The sequence below is a fragment of the Mesoplodon bidens genome (genome assembly GCF_964165515.1).
Source record: "Mesoplodon bidens genome assembly, chromosome: 2".
Lineage (NCBI taxonomy): Eukaryota > Metazoa > Chordata > Mammalia > Artiodactyla > Ziphiidae > Mesoplodon > Mesoplodon bidens.
This window is the reverse complement of record NC_138177.1, coordinates 30,669,214-30,689,612: the sequence shown is the minus strand read 5'-3', so window position 1 is coordinate 30,689,612 and position 20,399 is coordinate 30,669,214. Positions and strand designations below refer to the sequence as shown.

Genomic DNA, 20,399 nt, shown 5'->3' with positions numbered 1-20,399 from the left:
AGGACAGATTTTATGAGCTACAAACAGAACGAGGACCTGACTTTAGAGTCACACTAGGTAAATCTCAAACAGAAGTAGGATGTTGTCCTTCACTACACCAAAAAAAAAAAAAAAAAAAAAAGACCAATCTAATGATATACTTCTGTCTGGAATTGACATGATTTTAGGATTGGTTCAAACTTCGGTCTTAGCTTTAAAGGAATAAGAGTTTGTTTTAAAAAAAACACACACAATTAATGACTCAGGATTTGAGACTTTCTTTAAAGTACCAAACTTGCAAGATAAATAAATTGGAACAAAACATTTCAAAAGTCTCTTTCATAGAAGAGTACCTTTGGCTCAGAAATTCCAGTTTTCCATTTAAAGTCTGTAAGGAATATTTTTTAGAATGACTTTTATTGTGATCCAATATAAGAGCACTTAAAAAGTACAGAGTTGGGGGCAGTAAATGTCACTAGTGCTGGAGTCTGTACTGCTCAAATACACATTTCTTCCACGGCCCTGTCTGTTTGGGCCAGGACATGGTTTTGGTGCATCTGAGTCTATATTTTAATTTGTACAAATGGCTCTGAGCTCATACAGGGAAATATAACAACTCCTGCTGTCATCTAAGGTTACAAAAAGACCTATTTATTTTCCCACGTTACTGCTCTCTGTAGAGGAAACAAATTAAAGATTGCCATTAGATCACATATAACTTTTTTGTTTAGTCATATGGAAGGGTGACTGTATGTTTACATTTCAACCATCTACTGCAAGGCAAGTCCACCTATCTTGGTGCCTTATCCGGGGTGACTCCACGTTTTGAGTTTTTTAATAAAGTGAAAACTTAGTTCTTCTTCCCGGTCCAGTAGTTAAATGCAGAAAAAACCCTGAAATCCAACTAATCCAACTTTGACTGGATTTTATTTTTGATATACTTGATCTTGATAAGAAAGCAGCAAATGACAACAAACTGATAACAGTAATTTTAGTCAATATAAAGTAGCAGAGGCTGTCTTAGACTCAAGAAAATTTATGTGCAATCTCCCATACTTTATGAATTAGATATGTCATCCACATGGAGAATTTGTATTTAGTTCTGCCTAAGTTATCGACGATATCTCCTATCCTATGCCTTGTACTATTCTTATGAAGGTAGAAAGGAAGATTATAGTTTCTACAGTAGTTTCCATAGCTCTTCAGGCAAAGAGGTTAAAAACAATGTTTTTTGTCTAACTATGTACTATAACCAGAAAATGAAACCACTCAAGAAGCTCATCCCTAAAGCATTCCCTAAGCATTTTACTTATTGTATTTCTCAATCCACAACCGATATAACCAGATACAAAGCTGTGTCCTAATTTAAATCGTTGATTTACCTATGACTCATAGTATTTGCTATGGATAGTTGCTAAAGGGTAGTTTCGGATCATCTGGGATTATCATAGTTCTTGGTTGCACCAGTGGAAGAAAGTCCCATGTAGAACAATGCCCCAAACTGCATTCTAATTTAAAGAAATAACGTACTGCCTTAGCAAACTCAAGTCGTATTTAATATGAGTCATTAATAAATCATTTTCTGCTTTCTCCTTTCTCTTGTTAAATTTATTCCTAAGTATTTTAATTTTTGATGCTTTTATAAATGGAATTGTTTTCTTAATTTCAGTTTTGGATTGTCTACTGTGAATATCTAGGAATAAAATTATTTTCTGTATATTGATCTTGTGTCTTGTGACTCTGCCGTACTCATTTATTAGCTCTAGTAGATTTTTTATGGATCCCTTAGGACTTTCTATATATAAAATCACATCATCTGCAAATACAGTTTTATGTTTTCCTTTCTAATCAGGATACCTTTAATTTCTTTTTCTTGCCTTAACTGTCCTGACTAGAACGTACAGTACAATGGTGAACAGCAGTGGCAAGAGCACACGTCCCGGTCTTGTCCCTGATCTTAGGGGAAAATATCCAGTCTTTCCTCACTAAGTCCGTTGTTAGCTGTGGGTTTTTTGTAGACACCCTGTGTCAAGTTGAGGAAGTCCCTTCTATTTTTAGGAGGCTTTTTATACTTTCCCAGTATCTCCTCTCAACCCCCTGCAGAGAATGGAGGGGTCTCAGTGACAACAGCAGACAGACAGCCCCTCCCCTCCCCAGTCCCCGCCCCAGAAGGAAGGGGAGCTGTTACTGCACAGAGTGAGACAAGGGTATTTCACGCTCATTTTCTATCATTTCCCACCAGGGTCTGTGAGCCCCGGTTCCGACAATGGTAGGGAAGGGCCCTTGGGCACTTTTGTGTCTGAGGCCCTTCCTTTGGGCATCTGCAGGAATGGTAAAACCACAGTGTGTGCTTCCACTTGGGGCAGGTTTGGGCAAGAGCAAAGGTCAGAAAAGAGGTCTTGAGAAAGAGAACAGTTGTCAAGGTCCCAAGTGAGCCAGCTGGCCAGGGCGCGCTCAGGCCTGGGGTCAGGGCATTCTAAATGTGGACATAGTGATTCCAGGAATGAGACCAGGAGAAATGCCAATCGCAGCTTCTCAGATCCCAGTCAGTTCTAATATTGAACACCGTGATCCTAATTATGCAGAACATGAACAGAGATGGGAACATCCAGGTATACCTTTGCTGGCAGCTTCAGTTAACTTTCCAAATCCCACATGACAACCCAGAGAAGTGCTTGCTGGTTGGAAGCAGTTTTGCCATGAACTCACCAAAGGAGCCTCTCGTGTCTCCTGTTTGTCTTCTACTCCTTGTCCTTCCTCTTTCTGCACATCTAGCCCCACCTTCCTCCCTGAGTCAAAGGAGAATCCCAGGCTTTTAGAATCGGAGAGACCCTTCCCAAACCCTAACCTAACGGTTTAGCTAAATTAACCTTCCACCCAGCCTGGTGCTCGCTCTGAAGGCCCCTAACCCTACCCCCTAAACTGACCCAAGTCTTAGTTCCAACATGTACAGCACCCCCCAAAACATGCCTCTTTCTTCAGCAGCTCTGATGGCAGAGCTACGTCCTCGTGGCGCCCACATCCCTCTGATAGCTTTTCTTTTCCTAAAACTCCCCCCACCCACCATCCCCCCCCACCAGTTACAAACAACCCCTATAGCCAGGAAGAACCAGAGAATCTCTCCCCAGCTCCACCGCCACCGCGGTCGTGGCTGAATTTACGACAAACCCCAAGATGAAGCTGTTTGTTTCATGGTTGTGATGCTAGAGTGTTGTGTTGGAGACATGGTAACGGGGAGAAGAGGCTCCATAGCCCCCGGCACCTCTGTAAGGTGCAGTTACCTGACGAGCCCAAAGCGGCGTGGCTCATCTCGTCTCTTCCCCTCTGGCCCAAGCTGCCTTGGTTCATTTATCATTTGGTTTGTTGCAAATGGGGAGATTTACCATATCGTGTCAGGAGACGGTGGTCCCAGGACCAGCAGCTGCTCATCCGCAGCCCTTCCTGCAAGGCCCCATCACGGTCTCTCTGCTGGGCTTTGGTGGGGAAGGGGTAGCGCTGTGCCCCGGGGAGGCTCACGCCCAGGTCTGCCATCCTCCTCGACTACCGTTTTCAGTTCTCAACACGTGGAGCACAGCTGCTTGTTTCTGATCAGCGTGGGGTCTCTCGGATTCCTCCCGGCCTGTGCGGAGAGAGAGAGACAGAGAGAGGTGAGGAAATGGTGGGGAATCTGGGGCAGCAAAGAAGTGGGCAAGGGGTGGAGGGGTGAGAGAAGTAACCGTTATTTCTTCCATGAAACAGAGATGGGCACTTTGGTCTCAGCCCCGTCCCGGTGGATATGAAACCCAGGCTTGTCTGTGGCTGGTAAATTCAGAGAGGGTTTAGGCAGGAGGGGTTGAGCCACAGACTAAATGGTGACCTCGGGCCCCTGCGTACAGTGGAACAGGAATAAGACAGCTAGCAGCGGGGGTGGGGCCAGGGGCTGAAATCCAGCTAGGTCCCTCTTTCCAACACGAGCACACAGTCTGAGGGGCTGCGCTCTCTCGTGGGTAACACGCTTCCTACCTTTCATACAAAAGTTCCACCATCTGGACTAGCTGAAGACCTCTGACGGCCTGAGAAAAATGAATAGGAGACTTCTGCAAACCTCCCTTCTCTGGTCCCTCTGAAATCCTACCCTCTTTTCTCACGCCTTCACTTTGGCCTGACATCAGCTCTCAAGCCTGCACTGCCCAGCACCACGTGGCCCTCCTGCAATTCCCCGGAGCCGCCAATCGAGCCCTAGGCAGCACAGGAGCTGGTGTGTGGGTCCTGAGCCCCCTCCCTCCCCTAGAGGAGGGAGGCAAAGAAACCACCAGTGCAGGGAGAGTGGGGCACCCCTTCTGCTCACTGGAACCCCTGCTTCCTTTCTGACTCCACATCTGCCAAAGGGTGGAAGAGTGGGCTTCGGGGCATTTCCACCTGAAACACAGGCTTCTCGTTTGCATGACTGATGAAAGCTTGGTTAGGGAGCACATGGCAGCTTGAGGTTAACGCTCCGTCTGGGGATTCTCTTACCCTTCCCCATTCACACTGACACCAGAGTCATGAGATAGGTTCTCAGGAAGCATAGAATTCAGGGGAGAGGAGGGCCACAGGGACAAGCAGAGAGTCACTAGGAACTGAAGGCTCCTCTTTCTTGAGGTCGAGTTGGTGACCTAGCACTGCAGGTGTGCACGCCCGTGCCCTGATCTGCTCCTGCGCTGCCCTGCGAGGTGTGTGCAACTGGAAAGGAGGAATATACCTGGGCAGCGTGGGGAGTGAGTGCCTGGGCTGTGCTCATAAGGTGACTTTTGCTGGATTGTCTCATCAGAGACACATGGCGCTTGGGTGCGGCATTATTGAGGACTGAGGACTCTAAACGATGTACCACGTTGGATTCTTTTGACAAATATTTAAAATACATTTCATATTTACAGGCCATTTTCAAAGAATCAACTCAGTATCCCCACACTGTGGGCTGGCACGGGAAAGCATGGGTGGGAACGGCTGGATTTATCATTCAGCAACAAACCTTCATTGTGAGGCCACCACGTAGAGGGCGCTGTGATGGAGTCACAAAGATGAATAAGAAGGTTTCTGGCCCAAAGGAAGACCAGGGAAGAATGCAGACTTATGTATTTGTCCATTCGCTACATACTGGGGACACCAAGGTAAAGAAGACACAGCTTCTGACTGCAAGCTGCTCACCACCCAGCAGCCTGGGTACCAAGAGGTGTGCTGGTGTGGAAGGGCAGAAATATACTGAGGCCACAGGGGAGCGGAAGGGAGGCGCTGAGCTCATCTGGTGGGAGTGGGGTGTCACGGAAAGGGTCTGAGGAAGGTTGAAAGAACAGGCGGTGCTCAGGTAGGTGATGGAGGTGGTGAGCAAGGAGGGGGGCGGCATTCCAACCTAGGAACACTGTGCAACAACATGGAAGAAAGACCTGGCCAACCCCCTTCAGGTAAGTGAGGACAGCCTGGAACGGCCAGTTGTCTGTGGGAGGAGAGAGGAGGGAGGAGGGAGGCTGGAGAAGACCCCCACCCCACCCCGCCCACCATCAAGCCCATCAAGCCCCCATTCCCACCCCCTGGGGCTGACTCCTTTAACTCTTCTGGGCCAATTCAACCTCATACCTTATCTTCCCTGTACTCGGGGTGTGGGACCTCCTGGGGCCCAGGCTTTTCCCTCTGTCCCTCACATCTTTCAGTTCTGAGACTAACACACTGGTCTGAAACTGCGATTCAAGGCTGGATGCACCAGGTACCACTGAAGAAGCGAGGATGCTTCTGGGCCTTCAGCAAAGAGAGCAACTGCCTCCAACGTGAGGAATCAGGAAGGGCTTCTGGAAGCGGCATCTTTGCTTGGTCTGAAAGGATGAGGAAGGCCTGGATGCTGGAGGTGGGGTGGGAGGGTTCTCAGGCAGGTTTGGTTTTAGTTGAGTTAGAAGCGGATGCTTGTCTTTCCTGCAGTTGATTCTGCCACCTTTTCCGGACTTCTGGTTTCTGCATAAGAATACACCAGACCCCACAGGGACTGGAATCACGGGGTTTGTGGCAAACCAAGCAACAAACACGCATGGAGCACGGCAGGAGCTTGCTAGGTGAATGACAGCTGAGCCTGTGACTCCAGAGTCCCCCACCATGATGACTGTCATCCTTTGGAATCTGAGGGAAAAAGTGCCATATATATTGCTCTATCTGGCCTTGTTAACTCCTTACCCTTTATGATATAGCTTAGATGTTTCTTCCTCAGAAAATCTTTCTCCTGACCCCCTTACCTGGGTGCCTGCCTCTCGGGTTCCATCACAGATTTGGTATAACTCTTGTTGCAATTTGTACTGTTATTATTATTTTTTTAATGTGTTTGTTTCCTCCGCCAGGCTGAGAGCTCTTTAAGAGCAAGAACGTATCTCACACGTCTTTGGATGTATAAGAGGCTGACTTCCAATTTTCTCACCACCGAGAACTCTTTTTATTATTTCTTTCTGCTTGACTCAAGTTTTGAAGGCTCGTGATCACCACAGGAACTACCCTGCGTACTCCTAAGTCCTTCTCCTGTTTATGTTGATCAAACATGTATAACGACAAGTACAAGTTTCCAAGGGAAGTACTGATGAACACCACTGACCTGAAATAGGACAGGAATCTAGAACCCGTCTCGGAATCGGCACACAGTAGACACTCAACACATGTTGGCTGAATGAATAAATCAGTGTAAGCGTTTTAAGCTATCAGGTATAAACAGAGACATGACCAGCATACATGTATGTCCATAAATCCCTACAAGACACACATGTGTGAAGATCACTATTATAACAGCACTGTCCTCAGGGAAACATTACAGGACATTTGTGTACAACAAATTCATCTGTACCAAATTCTTAGGAAACGCAGAGGCTGGAAGCAAATTGCTCGGCTCCAGACCTGGCGCTGAGAGACTTGGCTGTGGTCAGTCACAGAAACGCCCTGGGCCTCCCATTCCCCTGGTGCTGCTGGTTTCTGCAGCCAATAGGCCAGAGGCCAACTCTAAGCCTGCCCACGCTGCCTATGTAGAGAAGAAAAAGTCTTTGATGTGTGGCTTCAGTCACCTCTGCCAGGAAAGTGGCAGTGACTCCACCTGAGACTCGCTGTCAGCCAAAGCCTCATCCCTGAGAAGAGCCACTGCATCCCTCCTCACTTGGAGAGGTGGGCAAGGGCCCTGGGGCTGTCTGTGCAATGTGTCTGTTAGGCAGCCGTGATGGGCAATCCCGCCTGACCGGTCTAGAAAGCAGCCGACGCAGAGTTTGGGATTCTGTGTTCTCCCTGGGCCTCAGCTTCCTTCCTCAGCCCCGAAACCAATGCCTTTTCCGTCCGCAGCACGTCCTTCTCCCTCCTGGTTTCCCTCGGGCCCGCTCAGCACGCTAGCAGGAATGGAGAGTGAACTGGCCGATGGCTCTGAGCACAGGCCCCCCAGCTGTATCATCTGTACAGTCAGAGCCACCAAGAAAGGAGGCTCGGAAATGTTCATGGGGTTCTCGTTTCCCGAGCAGCTGTCCCCAGGAGAGCAGATGGCAGTGTGACAGGAGAGCCAGGCCAAGGCATGACGCAGAGCTCAGCTGGGCCCCAGAAGCCGAAGCCTGTTCTTCACACTTCACACCTGGAAACACCTTCATATCTGAGCTCAGTGTCTGCTCAGGTGCCTAAGCTCCGGCTCGTGGCCCAAGTCCTTGGCCTCCTTGAATCTTTGGGAAAGAAACAGAATTGTTTCTCCCTCTCCCTCTCCCTCTCCCTCCCTCTTCCTCGCCTCTGTCTCTGTCTCTCTCTCTCACACACACACCTGTCCACATAACAAAAACTGAAAAATGTAAGCACCAGGTGGCAATTTTAAAAATAGCCATCGCAAGCATGAGTCGAGGGGCACCAACAAGTCTGCCTCTGATCTCGCCCAGCGCCTCTGTTCCTTTCCTCCTTCCCTCTCCTGCCTTAACTGGGAGGCACCTCATCAATCACCTACTTCAACTCTTTCATTGAACACAGTGAGGAAACTGGCCCAGAAAGGTTAAGAGATTTGTCCAGTAGCACATACATTTAGTTTCCGTCAGCCAGAAAGTTCTTTGGATAAAGGGTCAAAGAAAGACTACCTTTTCTCAGGAAGAGAGTGGACTCTTAGGGTCCATATCAGGACATAATGATTCCTGTATCCCTTAGGATCCAAAAAGTAGTGGTCAGAGAACTATTTTCAATATTCAAACAAAAAAAAACCCTATCATAATTACACTTTTTCCTGCTCTCTGACAATACCAAGCATCTCAATTAAAGAACAAAGCTGAACATAGTTTTAAAAATACTCTTACTGGGCTTTCCTGGTGGCGCAGTGGTTGAGAGTCCACCTGCCGATGCAGGGGACACAGGTTCGTGCCCCAGTCCGGGAGGATCCCACATGCCGCGGAGCGGCTGGGCCCGTGAGCCATGGCCGCTGAGCCTGCGCGTCCGAAGCCTGTGCTCCGCAACGGGAGAGGCCACAACAGTGAGAGGCCCGCGCACCGCAAAAACAAAACAAAACAAAACTCTTACTGTTCACTAGGAAAAATTTCAAACATACACGAAATGATCGACAGCCATGTACTTACCATCCAGACTTGTTAAACTTGGCTTTTATTTCATTATTTATATCATTATTTACACTTAGATCATTATTTCAGGTCAGTGTTATTCATCAGTACTTCCCTTTAAACGTTTTACTTGTTGTATGTGTTTCATCAACAGAAGGGCTGGGGAGTATGTGAGGATGTTTCCCTGGTGGTCATGAATTTTCAAAAACTGAGAGTCAATGAGAGAAAAATAATAGAGTTCTCAGTGGTGAGAAAACTGGAAGTCACCTCCTCTATGTGTTCCCAGCCACATCTCCACTGCACAGTGTTGTCACCCAGGGCTTTTTGTCACAGGTCTGCCAAAAGCAACATAAACATAAAGCAATGCTCTCCTCTTTCCCCTGACTCGTTAAGACTGGAACAACAAAGCCAATCAAGGAGAGTAGCCGGGGCTGGGGGCAGGAATGGAGGGAGTGGGGGGCACTTTATTCTCCTCAAAGAATTGGTCACAGCCAACCCTGCAAGCAGGCAAAGAGGGTCCAGGGGCTCCCACTGCAGTTCCCTGATCAGCCCCACGTCGGCTCTGTCTGTCCGCGAGCCTTAAGTCAGCTCCTGACCTCAACTACCCAATTATCATGGTTCGCTTTCTTCTTTCACGGCATCCGGAGGAGTCCTGAGTCAAGGCCTGGAAAAGGCAGGTGAAAGCCCCGCCTAGTAAAGAAGCTGCTCCACAGGTGTTTAAATGGGGAAGTGTTTAGGCCTCATTTCTCTGTCTGCATTTTCTGTTTTTCTTCTTTGGTAGCTCGGACTCTCCTCTTCTGTTTCCTTTTTGGTGTCTGTTGTCCCCTGACCTCTCTATGTGTCTCTGGCTTCTGCTGTCTTGCTGTTTGTCTCCGTCTCCCTGTCTTTCTGTCTCTGAGCCTCTGTTTCTTCTCTGTCTCTCTGGCTGTTCACTAAGGCACCGTGCTCCAACCACACAGAGACTCGCCCCTGCCCTGGGAGTGCTCCTGGGCAGGACAGAAAGGCCATTTGGAATGTGCATGTTCAAAGTTCTGCCTTTTGACCTGTGATGGTGAGGAGGAAGGCAGCCAGGTGGCCGGACCTTTGCACCTGTGTCCTGGGGCCAGGACCTCTAGTTGGCTGCGGGGCTACCACAGCTCCCTGACAGGTCCCTGATTTGGAGGAGTAGAAAGAGATAAGAGATAGTGCATTCCACTCCCACAAGGTACAGCACAGTTTCTCTCTAGAAAGGAGCAGCGCACACATGCAGGCATCATGCTCGCAGCCAACTCTGGGGGCTGGATTCAGATTTGAGGAGGCCTGTGTGGCAGGCAGGGATCTGACGTGAGGTAGCTGCCAGGTGCCCCAACGGAACAGGGATCCCAGGTCCCTATGAAGGGTGGCAGAATATGCCTCCCCCAAATCTGCCACTTTGGCCTCAGCATCATTTTGAGCTGAGACACTTGGAAAAAACAGCAGGTGCAAGAAGGGTGCTCTGACCCTCCTCCTTTTCTTCCGAAAATCAGGAGAAAAAACCCCAAATGGGAGATGTCCTAATACCAGGAGGAAAGCAGCATTCTTATCTTCAAGGACAAGAAGTTGAAGCCAAGAGAATTCTGTACAAACAGGACCTTTTCAAAGTAATCCTCATCCTCCTTAGCCTCCCCACAGTTTAGTTACTTTTCCACAATTGCCCCTCTGTTTTTAACCTACTATAAAAACATTCAGGTTTTGCCACTTGGGGTCTTCATTTCCTTATAAAGGGTGCTGTGTCACATAAAACTTCTAGTAAATAAACTTACATGCTTTTCTCCTGTTACTCTGTCAATTTAATTCTCAGGCCCAGCCCCAAACCCTAAGCCGTTAAAGGTACAGTAAACTTTTGTCTCCCCTACGCCTGTCAGCCCTTCCAATCAGTAAGAGCGACTCTCTCTCTCTCTGGTGGAGGGTCAGCCCCCGACAGGGTGATGGTGAGGGTTAGGGGTTCATGAGGTACCGGAGTCTCCTGTCCCAGCAGGAGCGATGGACTTGCGACCTCCTGGGTCCGCCTAGAGACCATTCCCCGCGGGCCCAGCCTGCTGGCCAGGCCGCGGAAGCTGTTGCTCTTGGCTGCCATCTAGTGGCCGCATGTGAGTATTGCAGCCGTGAAATTCTAAGTTCTGTTGAAAGGGGTGCCCCTCGCTCGACCCGCTCATTAGAGACGCTTTCCTCTCCGGCCTCAGAATCTTAGTGCCCAGGATGGCACGGTGTACTGAGACCCAGAACAGACCCGGACGAGGAGGCGCTCGGTAGCAGGGAGAGCCTGTCTCAGTAAGAAGTTCAGAGACGAGTGACTAGAAGGCTTCTTGCTGGCTCTGCAGCAACAGGGGGGGTCAGCCCCGTCTCCGCCCAGGCCCCTCCGTGCATTTCTTACCTACTTGCCCGTGCAGTCTAGGGTGTTAGGGGGATTCGTGCTTGACTCTCAAGCACAGCCCTGACCCCGCCACTTCTGTCCTTGTAACCCGGGAACGTTCGCACGTTCTCTCTGTGCCCGGGCTGGGTCCACCCCCTCCTTAGGTCCCTCCCACTTCAGCCAGGGCTCCCGCCGGCCTGATTCCTTGATGTTCTGCCCGCACGCTCAGTCTCCCTGCCTCTGCTCCCCCGGCTGTTCCTCCGCTTGTGGAAAGAATATCTTCCAGATCCAGTGCAGATGCCGCTTCCGCTTGAATCATTCCCTCGCCCCATCTCCGCTCGCCCCTCCCCGAGCCCGCCGGTGACCTTTCCTCCCACCTCCTCTCGCCAGTACTTTGCCCCTCTCTCTCATTCCGCGGTTGCGTACCTGGCCGTCCGCCCACTCATTTGTGTGGGTGGCATCTGACTTATTCTGTATCTGCGTTCAGCCAAGCGACACGAGGGCTCTGTAAGCGTTTATCCCCTGACACGGGGGCTCGTCCCCACCGCGGCTCACACTTGGCTCTGGCTGCGAGTGGGCAATGCGCCGGGTGCTCTCGGAACGCCGCTTCGCGCGCTGCCTTCAGTGGCCCTGGCTGTGTGACTTGTGATCTTTCGGGTGGAGAAACTGCTCTCATCCCCGAGAGTCCTCTGTCTGCCTCCACCTGGGGCAGATGCTCGCTGCACAAGCACCCCTGATGTGGGTACCCCGCCGCGCCCCCTGGAGCGCAGCGTCCCGGAGTGTCACGCGGCAGGTTTCCGCGAGGTGAAGGGGAGATCACGAGCTCTTAACGCGAAATTCCATGGGTTTAGGGGGTTGTAGGTGGGAGACAGAGGGGTTCATGGTGGGTGGGGTAGGGGGTTAGAGACTGCAGAAAAGGGTTCGTTCTGGACACAGGCTAGAAGCAGTCTCTGAAGGTCTCAGGGAAGATCCCTCAATATGAATTTTTGGGGGTTCCCTTTTTGATGATTCTAACCTGATTCTTAGTTCTAGTGGACAGAGCCCTAAGACACTCAAGACAGGGTGCAGGAGAGGGGTTCATTCACGTCTTTCAATAAATCTCAGTTAAACACTGACAATGATCCAGACTCAGGGCTGTGTTAAGGAGATAGGAAATGGCTTTGTACCCAAATTTTCTGTCATTCTAGAGCTAGCTATGGTGTTTTTTTCCTTTTTTTAAAATTTTATTTTGGCTGCAGTGGGTCTTCGTCGTGGTGCGTGGGCTCCAGAGTGCGAGCTCAGTAGTTGCAGCGCACGGGCTTAGTTGCCTGCAGCGGCATGTGGGATCTTAGTTCCCCGACCAGGGCTCGAACCCACATCCCCTGCATTGGAAGGCAGATTCCCAACCACTGGACCACCAGGAAAGTCCCAGCTTTCTTTTCAATTAAAAAAAAAAAAAGTGAGTACCTTAGATAAGACATCTGGAACTTGGAACAAAATTGGCAAATTCATATCCTTCTTGGATGAAACCAGAAAAGTGGCAGAGGAATGGGGATACCTGAGGAATCAAAGCAAGAGCAAGTTAGAACTGTAGTCCCTGGTTTGAAGCACCAGGCTCTTGGCTGTTTCAGAGAGGACCCTAGGGACACCCCACTCTGATCCTGGAGGGCCCAGGTCATTTTGGAGCTGCCACAAGATTTTCCCTCTTTAGTCATTCTGGCTTCTCTGTCCCTTTGGTTTTCAACTAACCAATGCCAGTTCTAGATCGTCACAGACAGTGTGCAAATAAGGCAAGAAAATAATTGTTCAGAAAAGCAGATGGATATTTAACAAAAGCAGTCCTCTCCTGCCTGCCTTGCTTTCTCAGTTTCTGTCCCTGCAACCTGAAACAATCCATCCATTTCCTCCCATGAAACATCTCCTTCCAACTACACTTTTCCTCTGGAACATTCCTTCTTTCCAGGCAGAAGGTGAGGCAGAGATGCTGCAGAGATAACATCAGTTCTCTTCCCAGGGTGACCGGCCCTGCTGGCTGCTGTGGTGCATTTTATTACAGCGTAAGGAGCCAGGGTGTGCAGGGGACCTGAGCATTGTAAACAGCCTGTGTGTACAGCCCTGTGCCTGCCCTGGCCTCCCTAGAAATGGAAACTCACTCGGAACGCTGGTAGTTCTGCCAACAACACCTCTCCTCTCTTATGAGGAAAGATTTCATTGTCCTTTGTTCATTTATAACAAAGGCATGCGCAGGGAGTTTGGTGTTCATGAGGCATTTATTGTTTTATTTCTCCCACCATTTTCCTGGGGCCTGGGAGAGCGGGGAGGCAGGTCTGACCTAGGTCTGACTTCACTGCCTTTGTCTTTGATATGTGAACAGCTGGCCTTGGACTTGACACCCAAATGCTGACCAGGAGAGACCAGAGGCCACTTTGGAACTGCTTCAGCGTACAATAATCTCAAACAAACAGGACCTGGTGTGACCTGAGGGCTTTTGAGACTGATAATGGGTGTGGCTCAGCACAGTCAGGCCAACCTGAGAGAGACCTCCTGGAAGGAAGTGGTCTGTAGGCAGTGCTCTTCAGACCCAGGTTTCACCTCCTCCAAGCCTGTAGGTGTGTTTCCAGAGCTCACAATTAGGGGTGCTCTGAGCACATTTCGCTAAATGTTCCTTTCTCTTTTTCAGACTGTTCTGTGTTGGAATTGCTTGTCCAAAGCTAGGTAATACTTAAAGCACATTCAGAACTTTCTAACCAAGTTCTCAAAAAAGGGTTTTGCCGAAAATAAACAGCTTGGAACTCAGAGCTTTGGCCACATGAAGAGTTTCCAATCCTTAGGAACTGTTGATACTTAAAGCATCCTTCCAAAAGACTTTCCATTCCTATCTTGTCCTTCTGAAAGCTCAGGGCACCTCACAGGTGCTGTCCAGTCGTCTTAGAATTCTTGCGAGGTAGATAAGCGCTATGTCTCTCAACAAGAGTTGAGATGGCTGCCCAAATCCTCCCACTACAGACATGAGTAGAGCTTCAGCAGACCATGTGAGGTAAGTTCTCCTTGCAACTAGCTCAAGCATGTCTGGCTGCAGGAAAAACTACTCTTTCCCTTCTCAGCTGGCCGTCCCCTCTGACACTCGGGGGCCTGGCTATGAAAGCGAGCAAGTTCTGAGGGTGATCAGTTGTGCTCTGGGCCTGCCTTTTTCAAGCCCCCCCACCCTGAGTCCCCTCCCCACCTCCTACCAGAGGTTTGTACAATCAAGGAAAAAGGGAGCTGGGGGTGAGAGAGCCACGCATAGGCATGCTTTGCTCCTGGCTGCAGAGGCAAGTCTAAAGGGCTGGGGGGGGATGGGATAGTGGGATGTTACCCTATTTCGATGTCAGACACGAGCCATTTCACATGAAAATCCAGATTTCTGCTATTGTTGGAAAACCCAGCAGATCTGGCCACTGGGGTCACATACCTGCAGGCAGTCCCAGTCCTGAAGGGAGGTGATCTCCCCTTCACTACAGTTCCCTTTGGCCAGCTCTATTCATGTTATGTGAGTTTGTACCCTGCCTCCAATTAAAAGGTGCTAAATTGTCATTACTCATGGTGATCCTTGAACTGCTAACAACTCTTAATAAGAACTATGGTACCTGTGTTTTTATTTAGTAAACAAGCCTTTGGGTTTATTCAGTCTCTGATTGCCTGCTTTATACTAAGACATTAGCTAGAGTTTAGATATATTCAAAGTTATGGAAGAAAAGAAAAACCCAGAATCGAACAACAAACATTTCATAGGTGCTCTGAAAATACACAAAATTGTTTAGCTGCTTCCTGAGAATGTGATGTTTTAAACTGCAGCAGACAAAGCAAAGGTACATGTTATTGAAGTGGGGACGTGGAGGGGATATCCCTCATAGAGAGTCATTTATCCATGGGCAGGAGGGTACGTGACAGTTACCAACAGGAGGAAAGACTGTTTTCAGAGAGCATCATCTTTCTAGCTTTCACACTCACCCTTCCTTTCATCCCCCCTTGGGGTATATCACTACACCTGGGGATCAAAAAGGGGGCAGGAATGAGGAATCCCAGTTATTTCAAGTGGCAGCTCCCTACACGTGAATTTCCCCAATTTTGAAAAACAGAAACGTGTTCCATAGCAGTTGGTTTGAAAGGGCAGGACTGGTGAGATTGGAGGAGATTGTCTCAAAGTTTAAACATAGCAAGTTGCTACTCTGTAAAGACAGGAATTTATGGTTCTAGACTTTTGATGGTTAAAATTTTAAAACTTCAAGCTAAAGCAGGGAGAAAAGATGATGAAGAGGACAGAAGTCTTTTGAAAGGCAGTGTCCATGGGCAAAATTCTCTTGCACTGTTAAGTGGTGGTGGTACAGAGGGAGGTTAATTCGGGTCTTATCTCCTCCAGCCAGGCCAATTCTCAGGGCTCACTTTTGTCTTAGAAACCCTGGCGCTTTCTGGGTTTTGAGCACTTGACTAATGTCTCTCAACTGATCAGCTGTGCCCCTCAGATGATTGCCCCTAACCCTTAAGAAATCATCTTCCATGAGACCTTGCTTGAAACCTTCGCCCTCAGTGGCTGAGCTATTACCTTTTCGGGAGGCTGAGCACTAATGGCTCACTAAACCACGGAATCTTGTCAAATCTTGGAACAGAAACCTGGAAGGAAATGGAAAGAGATCATTTTGCAGGGTTTATTGCACTTGGCTATTTCCGTCATTAGGATGATCAAAGTAAGCTAATAGCAGCTACACAGCAGCCGACACTTTACACAGCATTTGTATGTTTCATATTTGACCCTGCTGACTCTCCCATTAAGTAGCCAAGAGGAAATAGTGTTATCTCCATTTTACAGATGAAGAAATCAAAGCGTAGACAGTGTGATTTGCTGAGTCACACAGCTCGTGAGTGGATTTAGGTTTTCTGACTTTTGTGTCCACTACATCTTGTATTCTACTATATCCCTTTGCTTCTTCATTACTCCCATCTGTTCATGCATCTGCTTGTATTTCCATGACCTCAGCTGAACATTAGAGGCCACCTATTCAAAGTGTCTGGCTGTTTTCAGTCATGGGGCCCTCCACCCTCATCCCTTCTAGGAGGCAGAGGAAAGAACTGCACTTTGAAGCTATAGACAATTGGATATTAATCTTGGTTAATCCACTTCCCAACTGTGTGGCCTTGGAAAAATCACAACCTCTCTGAGCTTATGTTTTGCCTTCCATGAAAGGAGGACGATATCATCACTTTACAGGTCAATGCACAAGACAGAAACCTTCATGAGGGGAGGGATTTTTGTCTGTTCTGTTCACTGCTGTATCACTAGCACCTAAAACAGTGCTTGAGGGCTTCCCTGGTGGCGCAGTGGTTGGGGGTCCGCCTGCCGATGCAGGGGACACGGGTTCGTGCCCCGGTCCGGGAGGGTCCCGCATGTAGCGGAGCGGCTGGGCCCGTGAACCATGGCCGCTGAGCCTGCGCGTCCCTCCGCGGCTGGGCCCGTGAACCATGGCCGCTGAGCCTGCGCGTCCGGAGCCTGTGCTCCGCAGCGGGAGAGGCCACAGCAATGAGAGGCCCGCGTACCGCAAAAAACAAAAAACAGTGCTTGATACCTGTAGATATTTAGTGAATATGTGTCCAGTGGATGCACGGATGCGTGGGAAGTCCCTAGCTGAGGGCCTGAGTTTATAATAGGAGCTCCATCAAAGTAGCCGTTATAATCTTTCTTCTCCCAGCCCAGCCTCCCTCCCTTGCCCTTCGGACGCCACGTCCCAGTCTCCCCGTTGAGCATCGGCTTTCCTGGCTCAGAGCGTTCTTTCCGGGATAGGAGCCGGGAGTTCCTCTGAGCGGCCAGGAGGGGGCAGCAGCGACCTCGCGGCCGCGAAGGCCGAGGAAGGGCGCTCTAACCGCGGAGGTTGTGGCGGCTCCGGAAGTGCTCGGCCGCCGACACGACCTCGGCGCCCCGGATGGGGAAGGAGGCGGGCGGCTGCTCTTTCCCGGCCGCGCACCCCTACGAACTCGCGGGCAGGTGGGTTCCGTGTGGGAGTCGGTGTCTCCGGGCTTCCTCCGCCATCCCCCGCAGGCCCGAGGCTGGGTGAGGGGCGGCGGCGGGCGGGCATTGCCCGGGAGGGGGAGTAGGGCGCCCGCGGGGACGCTCTACCCCGCCCCACCCCCTCCTCACCCCTCCCCCGCCCTGCGGGCGGGCGTGGCCCTTTTCGGCGCCTCTGACCCTCCAGCCCCCGCGGCAGCCGTGAGATCCCCGGGCTGGGGTCCCTGCTGCAGTGAGGGGGGCTCTCAGGGTGTCTGGCTTGTGATGCAAAACCTATCGTGCTCTCCATGGAAGAAATTAGGTCGGACAATAAGAATTTTCCTCGCAGACTTGCTGGATGACCTTGGTATTTGACTCATAGTTTTCCCATTGTGAAAAGGGTATCATTATCTTTGATCCTCCCGAGTTTCGCCGTTAATAAGTGGGATGATAGCTCTTTAAAGGATGTTAAGCTCAGTTAAGGGATTAAGAATCTTGAGTCCTTGGTTTTGGTTAAATAAACCATAAAGCTCATATCTTTCTGTATTGTGAGGTTTACTTTTGTCTTTAGACCAGTAACATTTTTGTTTTTATTTTAAGTAACAGATGCCTTTGAGAGCCCAATAAAAGCTTGGAACCTAATTCTAGAAATTTGCATAAATTACAACTACAAATATGCATTGATAGGGTTTTTGAACGGTCTGAAGCCCATCTATAGACCTCAAGGATATGTGAACTCCTGAGTTAAGAACTGGTTTAGAGGCACAGGCTTTGGGGCAGAATTTTCATTGGAATCTGGATCCACTATTTACCACTGTTAACTTGGGCTAAAGTTACCTAAGCACTTTGAATCTCAGCTTTTTTACTAGTTACAGTGTGGTTGATACTAATTTGCAAGGTTGTGGAGATTAAATGAAAGAAGCTACGTAACACTCTTAGCACATAGTGAGCACTCCATAAGTGATAGCTGACAAGGGATTATAATGTAAAATCTGTAATGAAATTTTAATATCCATAATTATAAGATGGCCACCATGTGTATTCTGTTCAGACTGCTAATAAACTTCTAATAAAGCAATACGTTGGTTTGATTTTAACTCAGTCCTACCCTTGACCTTTCACAACTTTCATAGATTCATAGTCTCTCTTTTTCTAGGAACTTGGCTGTATTGTCCTGCCTCAGAGAACAAACTCATCTACTGTAGGCCTAGCCTGGGTTGCTGCCTTTGAAAGCAAGGGAAGGTCGGTACAATATCAACCACAGCTCAGCATGGAATTTCCAGAGAGGTTTTATTTCAAAACTTTATAAAGATCAAGAACCACATGGACTTCTGCAAGGGAGATTGAACTGGCCTGAGTTTGAGCGAAAGGATAATGTGTGCCCAGCCTGTAACTAACACCAAAGAGGCCAGGTGGCAGAAGGTCTTGTATGAGCGACAGCCTTTTCCTGATAACTACGTGGATCAGAGGTTCCTGGAAGAGCTCCGGAAGAACATCTATACCCGGAAATACCAATATTGGGCTGTGGTATTTGAGTCCAGTGTGGTGATACAGCAGCTGTGCAGTGTCTGTGTTTTTGTGGTTATCTGGTGGTATATGGATGAGGGTCTTCTGGCTCCCCATTGGCTTTTTGGGACCTGCCTGGCTTCTTCACTGATTGGCTATGTTTTGTTTGATCTCATTGATGGAGGTGAAGGACGGAAGAAGAGTGGGCGGACCCGGTGGGCTGACTTGAAGAGTGCCCTAGTCTTCATAACTTTCACGTATGGCTTTTCGCCCGTGCTGAAGACTCTGACAGAGTCCATCAGCACTGACACCATCTATGCCATGTCAGTCTTCATGCTGTTAGGCCACCTCATCTTCTTTGACTATGGTGCCAATGCTGCCATTGTATCCAGCACACTGTCCTTGAACATGGCCATCTTTGCTTCTGTCTGCCTTGCCTCACGCCTGCCCCGGTCCCTACATGCCTTCGTCATGGTGACATTTGCCATCCAGATTTTTGCCCTATGGCCCATGTTACAGAAGAAACTGAAGGCATGCACTCCCCACAGCTATGTGGGAGTCACACTGCTTTTTGCATTTTCAGCCTTGGGAGGCCTGCTGTCCATTAGTGCTGTGGGAGCCATACTCTTTGCCCTTCTGCTGGTTTCCATCTCATGTCTCTGCCCTTTCTACCTCATTCGCCTGCAGCTTTTTAAAGAAAACATTCATGGGCCTTGGGATGAGGCTGAAATCAAAGAAGACTTGTCAAGGTTCCTCAGCTGAGTTAGGGACCTCCATTCCGTTACTGAGACAAGCTGATAGACCAGCCTTCCAACTAGTAGGAGATTTGAAGGCAGAGTTCCATTCTGGAAGTGGCATAATGATGTGGGTGGGAGATCAGAGATCAAGAGAAAAAAATTACCCATAGGCTTGGGCAGTGAAGGTGCTTCTCCTTTCTGTTACTTTGTCGATGAAAAAGCTTCTGGGGCCCTCTTGAATTATTGTCTCTCATTATTATTCTCTGTAACAAATGAAGTGATGTGGTTTCTATTTATTAAAAAAGTAACAATACATCCATCAAATTGTCTTATTTTTCTGTGAGCAGAAGGCAGATAGAAGGGACATGAAGAGAGAATAAGAGTATGTGTGTGCATATAAAGTCACTTTTACCTTTTTCAGTGAACTAAATGTAGGCTCTTATTATCTACAGCTCAAATCCTAGAACCCTGGATGCTGTGTCCAGTTTTGTGGCCTGAGATCACAGAATTGGTCACTTAACCTTGACTTACAGTTTCCACTTAGTTCTTAATGAAGCATAGATGCAACTAGCTACAAGGGGCGTATGATGTGTCATAATACACAAGCAAAATGTTGGGGGAATTCAAAGAGGCTGGAGGTCAAATTAGCTGGAGTAATGAGGAAATACTTATTAGAGGAGATGGCACTTGAGCTTAGTCTTAGAGGTCAGGTGGGATTCAAGCAAGTAAAAGATGGTTTGGGGGCCAAGGTGGCAGAGACCTTTAGGAGCCAGGTCAGCAATACGAGCAGGTGAAACTGGCATGCTTTGTGGGACTAATGGCAGCTAGAACTATGGGGAGAGCATGCCCTGTCCAAAGAGGGTAACCACTACTCTGCATGCCTTGACTGACCAGAATTGGCTTATAATTATTATTTAGTCCACATCAGAAATAGGGCCAGGGCTTAGTGGTTGAATATAGTAAAGAGTTGTATAAAATAGCTTTTGCTTTTTAATGTTTTAATACACCTTCCTTATTTGAATGGATTTCCGATGATCAACTTTAGGGAACTCACATAGCAACTGCATCCACGTTGGTGAGCAGACAGTTGCCCACATTTGAATCACTTTCAAAAATACTTCCTCGGGGCTTCCCTGGTGGCGCAGTGGTTAAGAATCTGCCTGCTAATGCAGGGGACACGGGTTCGAGCCCTGGTCTGGGAAGATCCCACATGCCACGGAACAACTGGGCCTGTGAGCCACAGCTACTGAGCCTGCGCATCT

General features: G+C 48.8%; 2 protein-coding genes across 3 annotated transcripts in view; one reads left to right on the top strand and one right to left on the bottom strand.

The window, feature by feature from the left end:
- LOC308629489 (uncharacterized protein C1orf105) overlaps positions 1 to 20,399 on the bottom strand; it is a gene marked incomplete at its 5' end in the record, with an annotated part of 32,159 nt that overhangs the window by 3,711 nt on the left and 8,049 nt on the right. Inside the window, 4 exon segments of the mRNA XM_081257415.1 lie at positions 3,496 to 3,535; positions 3,539 to 3,598; positions 12,346 to 12,436; positions 15,461 to 15,528. Of these exon segments, the coding sequence (XP_081113541.1) occupies positions 3,496 to 3,535; positions 3,539 to 3,598; positions 12,346 to 12,436; positions 15,461 to 15,528 (259 nt within the window).
- On the top strand, positions 16,782 to 19,456 carry PIGC (phosphatidylinositol glycan anchor biosynthesis class C). Of its 2 annotated transcripts, none has more exons than XM_081224204.1 (2): positions 16,782 to 16,894; positions 18,051 to 19,456. In XM_081224204.1, exon 2 carries the CDS (start codon positions 18,269 to 18,271, stop codon positions 19,160 to 19,162), a length of 894 nt encoding a protein of 297 aa, XP_081080330.1. In that variant the 5' UTR covers positions 16,782 to 16,894; positions 18,051 to 18,268; the 3' UTR covers positions 19,163 to 19,456. The 2 variants fall into 2 exon arrangements, with proteins under 2 accessions (XP_081080330.1, XP_081080331.1); XM_081224205.1 differs by lacking the exon at positions 16,782 to 16,894 and adding an exon at positions 16,925 to 17,261.